Below are 17,606 nucleotides of genomic sequence, written 5' to 3' on the forward strand. Positions count from 1 at the left end.
TTTCGCAATAAACAGCGCGGCACAAAATTGCATCCTCCGCGGTTGCCTTTGGCGCCGTTCAGTCTAATTACGAGATTTGATTTTTTTTTTTTTTAACTGGTGCCCTATGCTGCCAACACGATATTGTAGGCTCGAAAATCGTCATTTTGTCGACAGGTAATCAATTAAGCCAAAAAATTTGGCCTGCTCCTGCTTGCTTTGTTTTATTTCTGCAACATGCATCACCATTGTTTTTTAGCCATATGGCTGCCTGTGCGCAAGCGGCCGCACCTTTGCGCGACTCCTCTACGTTCCAGTGCGTCCTGTTCGCCATTCGTGCGGGTCACCTCCACGTCTCGGACTTATTTGTCGGAAAGCCTGTCTCGAAAACAAGGCGACTTTACGAAGACGTATCTCGGGCTGACACGACGCGACTATCAAGTGAACAATGCACAGCGGCAGCTTTCCGGAAAATACCACGGGTCGTACTTGGCGTGCGCGAGCCAACAAAATATCAGCCCTATATACAGTCTTGCGACACAGTTTGGCGGGCTGAACCAAGACGCAGGCGATCGTAAACAAATAGATGAACGCGCAGAAATGAGTCGACGCAGTATAGTCGAGTATATCTAACACTTTGTTTCCAAGTGCAACGCGTACCGGCATTGTGTGCTCCGTGTCGGGACTGTCTCCTCTCTTTCCCGGAAAGTTTGACACAGTTGCTGGGCGCCGTTGTTAGCACGGGGCTCGCGTGTGCGCGTACATGGAGTGCGCGCGCTCCTTCCTGGCTGACCGAAGCAGGAGCGCGTAGCAAACAGGCACCTGTCGCTGACAAAAGCGTCGGAAGAGGCGAGCGCCCTTTGCGAGGCTGACTCGGCGCGCGCTTGGAGGTCTGACCGCACGGTCCTCTGCATGCGGCTTCGACATTGGTGTACTTTATTTGAAGACAAGAAATAGAAATGCAGGCAACAATGCAAAACCATTTAAAGTTAAGCCTACGTATGGTCCGCCTTGCGCGCGTATTCGTTTGCCAAGGGTATTTTTGGCGGAAGCAGAATCGTGCACCGCTGACATTGTGCTGCAAGACGGCACAGTTGCTTTGGCTAGATTGTACTTCTATTTTGGCCTCGTGTCATACTCCATATAGTGCGTGGTCAGACCGTGGGGAGCGGCTCCAAGCATCGCAATGCAAATCAAGTGTACTTCATATCCTGCGCTGGAGCAAAGCAGAATCGCGCCGTGTTTCGGTGTACAGCACAATAGGAAACGCGTTCCACAATACATGCTAACACGTTTCGCAACAGACTTCGACAAAAGATGTCAAAACAACAGAATGGGACAAAAGGTCAGGGCGAGGCTGATCTTGGTCTTTCCGACGAAAACATGTAATGCTACGCTTACGGCGTTCCCGGCAGGATGTCGACACTTCTCAGAATTTCGCGCTCTATCGAAAATCCAGCTGCTGCATGTAGCGGGGGAGACTGGAAGAAAGTGCCGGCAACGATTCCCGTTAGCCGCAACACCGCGAATCAACACAAGGGCGGGCAAAGAGGGGAAAACTGCCGTCCTTGAAAAGGGCAGCCCGAAAACGTAAGAACATGAGAATCTGTCCGCGTAATCCTTTTTCTCATCAGACCGATGGCGGCCGCCGGCAAAGCCGCTTTGGGAAAAGCTCAAATGGCCGATTGGGAACACGACTCCTCGGCGCGAAATGGGCTAAATGGGCACCCTTCTGCCGGTTGCGCAACGCGGATTTCGGGAAGAGCACGCTTGCCGCCACGTGGCTTGTGTAAGCGATTTCACGGCCACGCTGCGAGGCGTTTGCTTTTCGCTCACAATAGGCGAGATGGCGGACGTCGGCTGCACAAATCTGGTGCGGGCGACATTTTCTGCACCTGACGGATCAAATCCTGTCCAGCTGGTTTCAAAGTGAGGAGATCCAAGTAGTCTGGAAAGCGGTTTATTTGCGTCGGGTACCCTCCAATTCTCATGCGCTCGCATTTAAGAAGGGTTCCTTTTCCAATTCGTTATTTTCCTTTCACTGGTGAGTGCCCTCAAACCACTGGCGCCTGCTATGAGTGGCAGATGGGGGAAATAATAAGGAAAGAATCTTTTCTAAATTCTGCCAACTCTGTGTGTTTTGAGAAGGGGGTGATGTAGCAATCGACAAATGGTTCAAAACTAGTATAAATTCGCCTGAGGTACTTCGCTTATCGAACGGCACTCGTCTAAACTGGTTGTGTAGTCCTTGAAATGAATGAGGGCACAGCAGTGCAAGGCACACGTGCATTGCCGTATATCTACGCGCCGCAACGATGAAGGGGGTATCGCGGCCGTCGAATATACGACGCGGAAGTCGGCGTTGTACGCCGATCTCTGAGCAATAACCTCGGGCTACCTAGAAAATAGATAGCCGCCAAGGATCGTCCCTTCACTGACGTCATGGAGAAATTGATGACGTCAGAGTAGCACTTACGCCTTCATTTTCGCTGAGATTGAAACTTGTGTGCTTTTAAGGCATTCAAGTGTATTTCACATTGCTATTAACAAATCCAGGTCTGCAGGCGTGCTTTTATTTCGTTCTATATCTCATTGACTGTGCATGCAGTTATGCCATACCAGCGTCGTGGAAGCTAACAATCAGCGGACCAAATTTTCAACGCCATGCACGTATACTTTGCTCGCGCTTGAACAACCATGTCAGCGTCCAAAATCACATGGGAGCTTTCAGAATTCGCCCCTTGATTCGCTGACGCCGGCTGCCGCCTCACCCGTTTCCCCCTATTGAGATAGGGGGAAAAAAAGCGTTTGCTGATTTTCCCTGCTTCGAGAATTATTGCGAGTGCGATCTGCCGTGACACCGTGTATTCCGCGACTGCGTGGCGGGACAGCACTGGCCGCCAGGAAATGCTAAAAATGTCTACTGCACAAGGAGTTGGTGCTTTGTCCCTAGTGAGAGTGAGGGAGTCAAGAACCCAAAGTAGGGAAGACTGTCCTCCCGACGTCCGGGCCAATCGTAGCACCGTTCATTCGAGATGCCTCCTTTTCGTCGTCGTTCTGCCGTCACGTGGCGTTGCGCAACGCTCCACGCGCCGCCTGACGCAGACGTCATGGAGGCGCTCGAAGCTGAAATGTCGAAGCTCAAGGTGACCGACGCTGAAATGTCAGAGCTCAAGTTGAAAGACGAAGCAGATGATGGTGCAAGGTTCGCGATGCGCTCCCGATATATGTTTGCGCGCGAATAATTGCTCGTAGCTACGATCTCCGAGCGCATTTTGACAAATAGGTGCGAGTGGCTGCCTCTCACCCATTCCATAAGACAGCATGCGCTATCATTAGTCAAGAGCTAGTTTTTGCTAGCTGCATGCAGGATTGCGGTTAAAAAAAAAAAAAAAAAAAAAAAAAGTCACCGCGACAACGCAGCTCATTTCCGTGGGGCACAGTTCCCACCGGCGGTATATATCGCTTGGCTGGCCGTATTGCGTCGTGGGCGACGACGGATCCGGAACGAAGTTCATATATTGACAGCTTGCAGACGAGTGCAACATACCATCTTTAATCGATTCTAAGCACTTTTTTTTTTTTTCCACGATCGCTATTTTGAAAGGGAGGAGGGTGCTTAGAATCGAAAAAAAAAACAATACCCCCCCCTCCCCCCCCCCCCTCCCGTGTCCCCTTTGTTTTCGGGGCGATATCTTGACGAGACAGGTGCAAAAAAATGTTTGATTTTAAACTTGAAATATATCTTCGACAAACGCGATTTCAGTTCGCTTGAACTTCAAGCTGTGGCGGGCCTCTTCAACTCATTCTAACTTCTGTTACGGCCGTCAAACGATTGACACCAAGCGAAGCAACGCGGGCCACCGTTACCAGGTCCACGTGAAATCTTCACCGGACGTCGCTTCTGTAGCGAACTTCCTGCGTATCTCTTGCGTTCAGTTTCTGTTGCGCTGTAGGGCTTCAGAAAATGAGTTTTTCTTCGTTTCTAAAACTGATATGTCTCATCTTATTCACGGCTTCGAACTCCCCTTTTGTACTAAACCTCCCGACTGCGACAATTAAAAAATTAATTAGTGGGCTTCAGTTAATAAGCTGGTTTTTAGAGGCGTTTTGCAGCATCTTGTACGCGGCATACTGCTTGTTCCTGCAAATATTTTCTTTTCTGTTTTGAATTCACTATTTTTTTTTAATTACTTGAAAGCCTTCCCTGAAACACCAGGGTCATGCGCGGTTGACCGGGAGACTGCAACTAGCAATGGCGGCAGTTCCGGAAACCAGGCGCATGTGCAGATAGGTTGATTGGCCTATTCCAAGGAGACTGAAAGTTACCGCTTTTGCATGACACGTCCCCAGAGAAGTCGCACGCGGTACATCCGCACGCGTCCAGTCAGATGCCGCAAATACACTACTTGCTCGTTCTCGTGTGTATCTTGCTTGACACCGCACTGCAGTTGGATTTTTGTCTTGTTTTGTAACCAGAGCTTTGTATAATACGTACGCTGTCGTATAAATAGCCGTTAAGCTTAATTACCCGAGTGTTGAGATGAAGGCCAGACCCACCCAGGCAAAAACAGTGCAGAGACGATGGCAGCACGAAACTATAGGGCTAGCAAGTGCGCATTTTTATTGCGAGTGATGTGTTACAGTGTGCCTATATAATGCGTGATTTACTAGTTAAAGCATGGTTCACTGTATAAGGAATATTTATTTGTGGATTCAGGTTTGTTGAGGCCTTCCACCAAGCTGTGTAGCTCATAGCGAACGAGAATATTGTATTTACTCCGCTATACTAACATACCACAATATTTTTATGCCACGCTTCTCAGAACAGGTCGTGTATAAGAAATTAATTAGGAAGATGATAAGTTGTCTTTACCAAGAGTTTCGAATATAAAATAAGCATTACAATTGCAATGCATGCAGTGCGTTTGTTGCTGCAGCTGGTAGCGCTAACGTAAGGGGAATATGCGTAAGACTAGGGAATATCTGCCCCTAAGCGAAACCTCACTCCCGTGAAATTGTTTTGGATGCATATGAGCAGATCTTTAATGCTCGTTTCCTTATAACAAATGCATGCCTTAACCTTCCCATGAACCCGTTTTGTAGTAAAAGTGGGCATATCCTCACAGATCTATATCTCTGGTTTATTCTGTATAGCAAAAGATCATTGTAGTATAATAATAATAATAATAATAATAATAATAATAATAATAATAATAATAATAATAATAATAATAATAATAATAATAATAATAATAATAATAATAATAAGACCAAGGCTATAGATATACGCTCAAGCGGAACCGCAAAAAGTAGTGCGGTCTGCACCCATAAATACTTACCAAAGAAGGCTGATTTGCAATACTTCGCCCGTTATCAGCTTCAGCGAGCTATGCTGCAGTGGATGAACTCTATGCATGGGAGATTACGCACACTCTTTGAAAGTCGACGTTCGGGTGATGAATGGTGTTCCGAGACGACGGTGAATGGTTTAGAGTGTTCGCCGGTGAGTTGGAAAGTACCAAGATTGAGATCCACCTAATCCACCAATATCTACATAAAGGCTACGGCTTTGCGCTGAACCGCGAAAACGTGCGCTAGTTCTATGCACCGCCTGTACTCTGGGTCCAGCTTTAGGGCAGCCCACCAAAGGGCAGAAAATACAGATTGGCCAACGACATACAAACCGCTTGGTACTGCGAATGGCAACGGAACGAACGAAACCGTCTCCGTTGCCGAGGCCCTCGACCCTTGTTTCCGTCTGGTGCAGACGAGACGTGTCACTGCTATATGGTTTGCTTTATGAGGTTGAACGTTCCAATGCCACTCAGGGGGACGCCGTAGCGGAGGGCTCCGAATAATTCCTGCCAACCTGGGGTTCAATAATGCGCACTGACATCGCACTGAACACGGCCGCCTGTGCGTTTCTTCTGCATAGTAAAGCGGCCACCGCCGCAGGGATCAAACCCGCGTCCTCGGGATAGGGCGTACTGGTATACAGTGGCGTATCCGGAGACGGCTATATATATATTTTTTTTTATCAGGCCATTGTTCAAGTGCCATTTGTCGGATTTTTCATGTGGGCGATATTCGGCACATCTGTAACATTTCTTTTCAGTGTGCTGAGTCGATCACACTTGTCACGCGAGGCTGCGGAGCGAAATGAAGTCCTAACGCAACTGCTTTGTTAGGACCAATGCGGTTGGCATGACTTTACTGCTGTAGCGCTCTATCAGTAGAAGTACCTGCGGTAGACGTGCGGTCGACTACGTGTGCCGAACGGACGAGCGCTCCGCTTACACGTGCGCTCAGGTTTGGACCGACAGCACGGTGGCAACTGGATACCGAGCAGGTACAGGCGTAGCGGCCCACTGTACTGCAGTCGTATCGCGCCGATCCACTTACCGCCGCAAGTACCGTATCTCTCATGGCGTCGGTATGGAGGTTTGCGGTGTTCAGAAACAAAACTCCCTACAGTTGGTATGCTGCAAGTACTGGTCGCTGTACACGAGCCAAGTGCACAGTCATTGTTGCCTAGGAGACGGTGGCCAGCTGGCGCTCTACCGCTCCGAGTGTAGCTTGAACGCACTTGTTGCGAGACAGCAAATTTAAATGCTTATGTTCACTTGACATTAAACGTGCACGAGCTTCTGTTTCAGCGGGATGTCCGCTTCGTGCACAGCGTAGGCAACCTCCGTTTTCAGTCATACGGAGCGAATTTCCGAGTCGCCGAAAGGAACTTGCTTTTGTATCCTCGCGTGCGATATAAGGCTGTGCCATATATAAAGATTGATCATGTTTTATTCTGTCGTTGCCGCATATAAAATTACTCGAGTTTTTGCTACGTATAGGCGTGCGTGACTGGCATCCAGTGTTGCGCCTAAGAAAATTTAAAGGAAGTGGCATCGTTTCAAACAGGCCGCCTCCGACAGAGACCGTGGGTGAACGCTCTGCGCTTTCGCTGCACGCTGAAGCATGGGGCGACTTCTGAGCGGCAGTGTCAGTGGGATAGCAACAAAGATGCACTGCATAACCAGCATCCTGCGGAGATCATCTTCATTCGAGCAATAAAATCATTATCTCTCGAACGGTTTGCTAGGGTGGGTCAGTGGGTCGTTGGTATGCCAGAGATGCATGGTGAGGTGACCGCGGCGTTGCAAGCATGTGTACGCTGCACATCTGCTACGATCGTGGGGCAGTTGAACATTATGTACGGCGTGTAGCGTGTTGGAATAAGAAGCTCCTATGCGGGGTCGCGATTCTGTGTGTACCTTTCGAAGGATGTGTGCGTGCTCTGCGTTGATGTAAGTGCATGGTTTTGCAAGAGCTGTCTTAGCCTCCTTTTTATTCTCAATGTTCAGTGAGCTGGGAAGTCTTTGCTTCTGCCTCTTAACCCGATGCCTGATTTCGCCAGGGGATCAAAAAAAGTTTGATTTCGCGGACAATCGGTTGAGAACGCGCTCAGTCCTTACATGCCCGTTTATCCAGCATAGGTGGGGATGTGATTTAGATGCGGTTTTATGAATCTGTTCTGAATGGATGGCTCAGGGGGGCGGGGTTTCGGTTGTCGCCAATGCATGGTGCAGTGCTTCGGTGATTACACCCGTTTCAAGAGAGCTCCAGGAGGTCGCCGGAGGGTCCCGTACTCTTTAGGGTCGGTTTTGTGATGTCACGTGTCAAGATGAAGCATGCATAGGAATCCACTTGCGAGCGTGTCTGGGGATAGCGGTGATGTCGGTTAACTCGTCCTCGGCAAGGACCATTTGCGGGGGGTCGCGCTTTTCGGAATTTTGGGTAGCCTAGAATTTGGCGGCAGTGTGCATAATCGCCGCCATTACTGTAGGCCACATTGATGGGTTAAAGCGCCCTCTTTGGGCGCCCCGAGGTTTGTGGTTCGGAAGTGCCTGTTGCGCACTCCACGTGCGGAATGCACGTGCGTCCACGGCGGTGACATATTTCGTTTGCATTCCCGCCAGTGCGGCGACCTCGGCGGCACCTGTGCACACGGGGGCAACGCGGCGGCGGCAGTTGTACGGCCGTGCATTCCTGAGTAGGCGTTACGGAAGAGCCGGCGAGGGGGAAGCCCCCGAGCAAGTCCGGCGAGGAGGCTGCGCAACTGGGCCGCTCCTTTCTCCGAGGAGCGCACTTTCTCCAGCTGCGGAGGAGAGGTTGACGGCTCCGGTGTGGCGCTCTGCAGCTGCACGCCCGGATTCGACGACTCGCTGCATGAGGTCCGCGCGCAAACCCTTCCGCTGCGGACGGCTCGCGCCATGAGCGTGGACCTCGTGAGAGCCCTGCCCAACGGTGAGCTTCTTGAACTGTGAGGTACTCTCAAGGGCGCGGATCGCTCGAGGCGCGAGAACCGCGGTACCAAGTGCAGATAAGTGTTCCCTGTCGAGAGGCGTTTCTGGTCGCTCAATTTGCCTGCTCGCGCTCCGCCGACAGCCCTCTCATTGTTCCGGTCGTGCGCTGCACCGTCGCTGCAAACGGGGGCTGGATGCCGGTGTGAGTGGTAGTAGAAACGATTTAAGAGCTTCGTTGCGCGTCGATGCGACCGTCACAGCGCTATAGCTAAATCCTTGCTGCGTAGACAAACGATCTGCACGATCTTGGACTGGTCCTACTCGCGTCGCCTTGGCAAGACTACACTGACAGAGGACGAGCAGTCGGCGCGTGTCCTTTCCGGGGCAAAAGTTAAAACGGGGGAAACACGTAAGAAAGTTGCTGTTTGTTCTCAATTTTTCGCTTTTTCGTTTCGATCCGTGCTTGTGTCGTTCGCGGAGTGGCACGTGCGTTCTGTGCACGTGACTGCGCCTAGTTTTCCATGGTTGTTGCTCTGAGTACGGCGTTGTTTCCTTCCAGCTTCTTTGAGCACGCTCTCTCTCTCTCTCTCTCTCTCTCTGCGTTCCAAGCGCACGTGACATTTTCCTCGCACAGAGGTCTGTCTCAGCGGTGCCTGTTCTCACTGGACGCGTTTATTCTATTGAGGTGCCTTTATTTTTTCACTTGCTTGTGGTTCACGCTCAAGCAGTATATTTTAGTACACATTTTGAGGGTCAGTCTAATTGCTCCGGTGACACTGTCGTCGCTTCGTGTTGCGGCAACTTTTGCGTGACCCGTCAAGGCCGGCGACCATGTATGGAAGCGGTGTCTGGCTTCCGAGATACGCAGGTACCTTTCTGTCCGCGTTTCAGCTGATACATTTGACTCAGTTAAGAAACACAGGTACGTGAAAATAAGCAGCGTACAAGAAACGCCGACGAAGGACCAGCGCAGCCTGTGCATTTGTCCGCGCTGCTTGTGCGCTTGCATGTTTGTTAACATTGGCCGCCCGATTTGCACTCTCTTCACTCGGCCGTTTTGCCTACCCCGCGAACGGTCACTAGAAGATGCAGCAGCCACCAACGACCGTTGAAGTGGCAGCCCCTTCGTGTTTTTATTTGCTCCATTTCTCTCATTCCTTGGGGAGAACGCAAGACGTGTGAACGCGCCATACTAAATCCTATCCCGACGAATCTTCACTGTGCAGGTTAGATTTCGCTCGTCATCTGCGTGCACGTCTCGTTCGCTGTCTAACAACGCGCGCCCCAGTTGGCCAGTGCGCTCTGCGTCTTGCGAGGTATAGTGCGCGAAAACGCGCGCCTGCCAAGTGTGCGACGTTTGCCATTAATGGGGCTGAGGCGCGGACCCCAAGTTCAGGGTCACCTGGCGATGCCCCGCGCAGCAGCTGCGGCCGCGCGAAAGCCCACCGGAGCTCCTCCTTTCGCGTGTTCCATAAATGGCGTAGTTCGCAACGCGCATCTGCGGCGCAAACAATTGCGTAGCATCGTATGTAGCACACCCATCAATAACGGCGCGCGACGAGCTTTTTCTTTCGCCAACCAATGTGCGCGCACCAAGTGTCGCCTACCACGCGACGAACTTGTAACATTTATTTAACACACATAACGAAGTGGTTTCTTTTTTCTTGTTTAATTTTGTTGCTTTAATATTTGTGTGGGCATGCGGGCAGGTTCCCAGAATATGACGCTGCATGCAAGGAAAAAGGCAATGTGAAATGACACGGGCTGTAATACCCAAGAAAGGACTATAGCCGCCAGTTGTTTCCTTTTTTTTTTTTTTTTCTCGGCTGCGCCTTTGCTCGCGGCATCGTGCGCGTGTAGCCAGCAAGCTGTTTATAGTCGCAATATGCCTTTCCGCGGTCCGCGAGCCAATTTTCCAGCATCTCTCCGGTATATTTGGAAATTGCCTCGCTCTCAGATTTCATTAAAACAAGATGAAAGATATGCAATTTGATTTTGCAGCCTTATAAAAGATAAGTTGAAGGCTCGATTGCATCACCCGATTAACGCTAATTACATTACAAATTCAGAGAAGTGCGCTCCGCTTCGACACAAGTGCAGCGACGGCTTTCCTTCGCCGAACACTGCAGTGCACGCGTGCCTCGTTCTGCCGTTGAAATAGCCCGCCTGTGTCCATGCAGCATGCAGCGACGTGCGACAACGGTGCCTTGTAGACGTCCGTGTATGGGGTGCCGCGTGCCTCACTTGGACTGCGCTTTGGGTATGCTCCTTTTACGTTTTCGGACATAACTTGCTTTCTTGTTTTGCTTTTTTTTTTTTTGCGCGAGACAGAATTGTCAGGAAGTGACTCTTCTGTATACTGAATTGCCTAAGTTACAAAAATACGACAGCTTTATTCACTTCGTCTATTCTTTAGCCACCGATCTAATTCCAGCCTTGCTCTCATTACGATGCCAGGAAACGAGTCTGCGATGAGCTGCATTTGCTTTTGTTATGTGTTTTGTTATGTTTTGTTTTTTTGTTTCCCCGGCGTCAAGGCGTCCGGCAGCACCGCCCGGTCTCTGCGCGCGCTTTGCCACGGGAGGACGGCCGCCGGGATGTCACGTAGTATCAAGGTGGCCTCGAGCGCTTCGAAGTCGTGATGTCCGACGATATCCCGTGGTCAACGAGGACAGGTGTAACAACCAGTCGTGAATCGCACGTATGCGTGAGGATCCAGGGCGAAACGAGGTGACGATGGGTACGCAAAGGAAAGCGAACAAGGAGTGGCAAGTTTCAACATTTCGACGAGTGGACTCGCCTTCGTCTGCTCAAACGAGGACAAGTCCACTTGCAGAAGCGCTGCCTAGCGGACTGAGGCTTCCCCTCAACCCTTGCTCGCTTTCCTTTACCATATGCATATTTTGTGAAATCTCGCTCGAAATATTTTGGATTCCTTTCTCAAATTTCCAACTTCTACCCCAGAAAAGGAAATGCCGGAAAGAATTGTGCAATCTGCTAAGCAAAGACTACGCTGCGTTATTTCATTTTCAGTCGTGCTAAACCTGGATAGTGCCCCCTATATTCCGGAATGAAAGGTTGGTTACCGAAAAATTCCGTATCGCGGCGAACTAGGCTCTACTAGACTAGACCGGAACATGCGGGTCTGGTATCAACTTCATGGCTGTGTGGCCCGTCTTGTATAAAGCATTAAGTGGTTTATACCGGTCCGATATAACCCTCAAATCGGATCGACCAGTCAGGTATATGGAGCTCAAACCGGACAAACTACTTTAGGAGCAAGCACAATTTGGATCGCCCGGTCCATTATGAAGCTCAAGTCAGAAAAACAATTTCCGATTCGCAGCTAAACCGGACGGACCTGTTTGGTGTGGAGCTGGAACCGGACAGATAACTTGCGGTTCGGATTTCAAACTGGACAGGCCATTCAAGTTCGGAGCTCGAACCTGACGGACCGGTCGGTACGGAGCTGAAACTGGACAGATAATTTCAGGTTCGGAGCTTAAACCGGACCGATCGGTCCGGTATGGACCTCAGACCGGACAGGTCGTGTCCAGCTCGGACCTCAAACCGGACAGACCATGTCTGATTCACAGCTATATGCCAGCGTGCACATAAGCATCAAAAATATGCAGTATGCATTACGACTTTATTCTGGGGCACTCGCTTTTTTCTGCAAATGTCTCGAAGCTAGATGCCATTTAAAATACTTCCTAGCTCCCACGTAAGCTGATCGTATGCGGCGTTAATTACAAGCCAAAATCGCTACTGCTCGTCCGCTGTTGTGTTGCACGTTCATATCTGTGACTGAAGAAAAGCTTGGCAATGCGACCTGCAAGGAAGAGCGTAGCGTTTTACCAGCAACATGAACAATATGCTCGAACATAACTGAAACACATCGGCGGACAACTGATAGCTGCATGTCAGGAAACTTGATGCACGACGTACAGCTATGATGAATTCACTATCAACGGCCAAGTAGTGGAAAGAGGACTACAGAAATTGTAGCAAAGACCTGTATTTCGCAATTTCTTCCATTTCCCTTTATGTTGTTCTTAATATGACCCAGCCCGGCTGTCGTTCGTTCAATGTTTTTTTTAGTTTTCACACAGGGAAAAGGCTTAGTCGGAAGTGAGCTATTGGCGTCACTGCTCCGCTATACAAAGTTAAATGTAATATTGCGTGCATTATTGCGCCAGATATTTGTGTGTGTAGTAAGAATTACATGCGCCCTAAGACGATTACAAAGCACCCAGCACTGATAAATTAAGGTATTCTCAGATGTACCTGGAAACAAACAAAATAAAGCAAGGCGTAATAAAGTTGCAGGACATTGCTGACACCTGATAGCCAGGAAAAGATTCAGAATGATTAGACGGTTGTCGGCTGATTACGACCGCAATTTGTGCACTTGAGGAAAGATACAAAGTGCCAAAAGCGGAGTATGCTAGACAAGGGAGAACGAACGTATTGTTGTTGTCTGGTTGGTGGCGCAGAATATTGGTGAGTGTGCCATTGTGGGGCGCAAAAGTGCGGTGGTTTGAGTCCTCGCGGGACAAATTTTGTTCGTAATGGGTTTTTAACAGTACTCACGTTACTTTATAGCTGTAACCTTTTCCGAGCCTGTGTCCGCTTTTTCCTTCAGAAACCAGAGCCCTGTTCGTCCCGCTATTCGGTTTCGCGTATATATTGTTTAACGTAACTTGAACCAATGATTTAAAACAAGAGGAGCGCTGCAACTGGCTGAAACCAACGAAATTTTTTTTTCCTCCGTCATGTACAGGCCCGCAAAGTATCTTTATATTGCATGTAATTTGTAAATTAACTAAGATATTTGTTCAGCATTTATATTATTCACTTCAAGGCCAAGTGCCTTTAATTAAGTTGTAAAAAGTCTTCAGAACAAACCGACCCAGTTTTTTTTTTATTCAGCATATAAAGAAAGCCCGGGAAATGTGTATATATATATATATATATATATATATATATATATATATATATATGCCACGCGAATGCCGTCTTGCGGTACTGTATTGTAGCGCTGCCAAACGCGTTTTGAATGAGCGAAGCATGCGTGCACATGGCCATTTCGAAATGAGCGACCGACGCCACTGCGAGAGCATACTCTCGAAAGTACGTCACCACATTTTGCAGGGGCATGGAAAGCGTCAGAGACGATTAGCGATACGATATGGACGGGCCACCTACAGTCAACTCGAATGGAGCTCTTACCGAGCTATCACACCTACAAAGCAAAAAAAAAAAAAAAAAAAAAAAAAAAAAAAAAAAAAAAAGACAAAAGCGCTGAAATGCGTAATTCAAGGCATGCTTGGCTTTGTGTCATGGTGCAGCCTGTCGAAGCGAGCGGCGGCCGGTCATGTTTCATTCGTCGAAACTCTTCTGGGAGTGCCGCAATATGGTACGTACAGCACGAGTGCTGTCACGTGGAATTTTTTTCACATTTCGCGGGCTTTCCTGAAATGCCAAAAAGACGGCCACAGAAAGCGGTGGTACGCTGGAAGAAAAAAATTACAAAAAAATAAAAAAATAAAATAAAACTCGGATAAAATGTTTCCGAACCCCCTCCACAGCTTGATGAAACGTGACTGCCACCTTCCTCCTTCCTGTAAGGCGCGGTTCAGGTGTCCACAGAACATGGACAAATACTGCGCATTGCCTCTCCTTTAACAGATTATTATTATTATTATTATTATTATTATTATTATTATTATTATTATTATTATTATTATTATTATTATTATTATTATTTGCCCCCTATTACAGCTAAGGACACACGGCAGAAGTTGCGCGCATTTGCACCCTCTTATTTCCTGCACACTGCATGGTTCACCGCCTGCTATGCAGATACATGTATACATTTCGATGGTCACCGTTATGTTTCGGTTAACCTTGAGCACATTTTGATGTTGCTGACGCTAACCTACGTTCCTTCACTAATGCGTTCCAATTTGGTCGTCGGACACCGATATGAAGGTGTGCAGCTACATCAATCAGGCTTGCTAAATAAGTTATCGACTGCGCTGGAAGTTTGAACAAACAGTTCTACAGACAATTAAAATACTTCCTGGTGCGAAATTTGAGCGTAGCTTTTCAAGCCTTTTTGCAATATAGTGAGGCAAAGAATGTTATCGATAGACGTGTGTATGCGTGTAAGCATGTGCAGTTACAAAGCACTTCTCATTTTTCTCACGAGCCGACCGAACATAATTTTTTAGAAGAGAAAGAAGGGCCACGGAGCTCTGCGTCGATCGCCTCGTGGCTCTTCTTTCCTCTTCTCTTGTGAAATTCTCTTGTGACTCGTGACTCTCTTTCACTCGGTTACACCAACAACAACGGCTGCGAGGCGTAGCCGCCGAACGGGAGCATAAAAGACGCGGTCTAAAAAAAAACCTAGTGACTTAGGACCGCCTACGTGTACGAAGGCGAAAGCTCGCTCGTGCAGCGACGCCCGATTCGAAAACGCGCGCTGCTCCAGGTCACGTGGTGTAGGGAGGTGATTATATAAGGCATACGATTGAAGGCTCATAAGACGGCTCGAATGCCTATCGATTAACTAGACTATCAGGTGCATGTCAATTAGGCAGCGAAATGGTAGGACACCTCAATACGCTGCACGAATAACGGCTGCGGCACAGTTTTCGATACGATAGAGCTCAAACCCGGAGCCATCGTTAGCGACGCCTTAAATGTAGGCTGTGTACTTCCCGGTGTTTTTTTTTTTTTTTTTGAAAATTCTATGGATGTATTTCGTCGTTTATAATGTTTCTTTTGTTTGTTTGTTTGTTTTTGTCGCTATTTTTGGGCTAGTTGCGTGGTGCAAACCGTAAAACGTGGGATTGTCGGTTAAGAAAAAAAAATTCTCAAAGCACACAATATTATATAGACGCCAAAAAGCACAAATTTTATTGACCTCGGAGTAAACGCTATTTACGGTTAATTTTAATAGATACAAGCACACTTAGACTGTTATCAGCCGTGGAAGCACGCTCCTTAGTGTTAAGAGTAGGTAATTTTGAGAATGCTCTTTCAACATTAGCGTTTGATGTAGGAAAACCTAAAATGTCCAAAGACGCTTGAACTAATACTGTCCAGTGGTATGCATGTAGTTTCCAAAACAGAGAAGGGTCGAAAACAGCGCTCACCGTGTGTTGGCGGTAACTCTCCTTCTCCATTCATCATATTCCACTCGTCCCGCACTGAGTCTGTAGGTCTGTTCATATCGACTTAATTCCCCTCTCTCGCATCTATACTTTCCCGAAGAATGCTGTAGTGTCGTCTGAACGACTTCTTTTGGTTGGAAAATAAACATTGGGCAGAAGCTGAATTAATGATATCCGCAAGTAATCCATGCTACAGCAACGAAGATGCTAGCGGGTGCGTTTTGGCGTATTCGCTATAGCAAAAGAAGGCAGCTGGGGACGATCAGATATCTACAGACTTGTCGAAGGACGGTGGGGATATCGTGCTGTAAAAACTGGCCACCCTGTAGGTGATATCGACGGTATCGGAATACTACAAGAACGCTAACATCTCAATTCGTAAGAAAGGGGACGCTATAAGGACTTAAAAAATTAGAGAATATCAGCCTAATACCCGTTACGTATAAGGTATTTACTAATGTAATCACTAATAGAATTAGGGCAACCTTAGACTTTAATCAACCAAAGGATCAAGCAGAGCTTCGAAAAGGTACTCTACCATCGATCATATCTATATATACTGTCAACCAGATGGCAGGAAAATGCACATAATATAACCAGCCCCTACACATAGCATTCATCGCCTACGAGAAAGCATTTGACTGTCGCAACTTCAGCAGTCATGCAGACATGCGAAATCAGGGTGTAGATCTTAGCTGCATCTTACCATACTCACCTATGGGGCTTAAACATGAAGGCTAACGAAAAGTGGTCTACTTAAGCTAACGACAACTCAGAGAGGTATGGGACGGAAAATGGTAGATGTAACGTTGAGTGACAGGAGGCGCACTGAGTGGGTCAAATAACTCGGGTTAATGACACTGTAGTGGAGATCAAGGATAATAAATTGGTATGGGCAGAACATATAGTGCGGACAGAGGATAGCCAATGGTCTTTAACGGTAACAAATTGGGTTCGAATGGAAGGAAGGCTTAGCAAGAGGCGACAGAAAGTTAGGTGGGCGGATGAGGTTAAGAAGTTTGCGGGGGTCAAGTGGATGCAGCTAGCACAGAACCGGCTTAATGGGAGGAACATAGGAGTGGCCAGTTTGCCCTGCAGTGGATGAAGTCCGGCTGATGACGATGCATTTCCACGGCCGGCGCGGCCGAGCCTAGAGGGTCATCCCCCCTTTGCGCTGCTTTATTGAGTGCCTGCTGGTCCGTTTCTGTACTCTGCGGGGATGGGAATGTGCAGTTCTTCTTCAATAATTCGTCCTATATAAGCTAGCAGGAACTTACTGAAGACAGGTTCTTCGGTTTTAACCGATTTTCTAACTTTGTTACCGGTTAAGATGCCCGATTATTGTACCGCGGGTACCGGGTTCGGACCCGACAGCCGGCGGCTGCGTTTCGGTGCAGGTGAAACGGTGAGGCATCCGTGTGCTGAGCGATGTCAGCGCATTTGAAAGATCCCCAGGCGGCCGAAATTACTCCCTAGTCTTCCACTACGGCACCTGCTCTTTCTCTCTTTCCGCTTTCACTTCCGCATTCCTCCCTTCCCTTACGTCGCGGTTCAGGTGTACGCAGAATAAGTGACAGATAATGCGCCTTCCCTCTCTTGTAAGCGCATTAAAATTAATTAATTAAAATTGTTAAAGCTTCGCCAGGTATAGGAGGTATTCACGTTACGTTATCCGCAAGAGGCGCTAGGGGCCGGCGCGGCGTTCGCCATATGTGTGGTCGTGTGTGTGCAGGCGCACCAACCAGCCACAGTATTCAACTTGTTGTGATCCGTGGGATGCGCCTTTCGCGTCTTGTCGGAATTTCTCCGTACAGCAGCGAAAACCATGCGAGTGAAGTGGATACATCCCTGTACTCCGTGGAACAAGAAAAACAACGGTCTCGATAAAAGGTTCGACTTTGACAAAACATCGGCTCGTACGGGTGCGGTAACTTCGGCACATTAAAAGACCACTGCTTCGCGTTGAATTCCCTGACATCGAGGCGGGCTTTGTAAAGTGTGGTTTTAAGTTTTGCGACAGGTGTAGAAATTAAAACGTACAAATCCATGAAAGCGTTTTAATTTTTTTTTTTTTTTTTTTTTTTTTTTTTTTTTTTTTTTGACGAGCGGGCGAGGCCAAGAGCCACATTTGCGTGAAAGCGTC

The 17,606-nt window shown here is 48.3% G+C and overlaps 1 protein-coding gene across 4 annotated transcripts in view; it reads left to right on the forward strand.

Annotated features, from left to right (window-relative positions):
* Positions 1 to 17,606, forward strand: part of Atx-1 (Ataxin 1) — a 111,615-nt gene that overhangs the window by 28,090 nt on the left and 65,919 nt on the right. Inside the window, exon 3 of one of the 4 annotated variants that reach the window (XM_084589846.1) lies at positions 7,956 to 8,283. The exons of 2 other annotated variants lie outside the window; for them this stretch is intronic. In XM_084589846.1, the coding sequence (XP_084445972.1) occupies positions 8,250 to 8,283 (34 nt within the window). In that variant the 5' untranslated portion in view covers positions 7,956 to 8,249. Of the gene's footprint in view, positions 1 to 7,955; positions 8,284 to 10,490; positions 10,543 to 17,606 lie in introns of those variants that run through there. One more of the 4 variants, XM_084589848.1, reaches the window with a different exon arrangement.

The sequence above is a fragment of the Amblyomma maculatum genome, chromosome 1, assembly GCF_055883805.1.
Source record: "Amblyomma maculatum isolate TAMU_Amacu chromosome 1, ASM5588380v1, whole genome shotgun sequence".
Lineage (NCBI taxonomy): Eukaryota > Metazoa > Arthropoda > Arachnida > Ixodida > Ixodidae > Amblyomma > Amblyomma maculatum.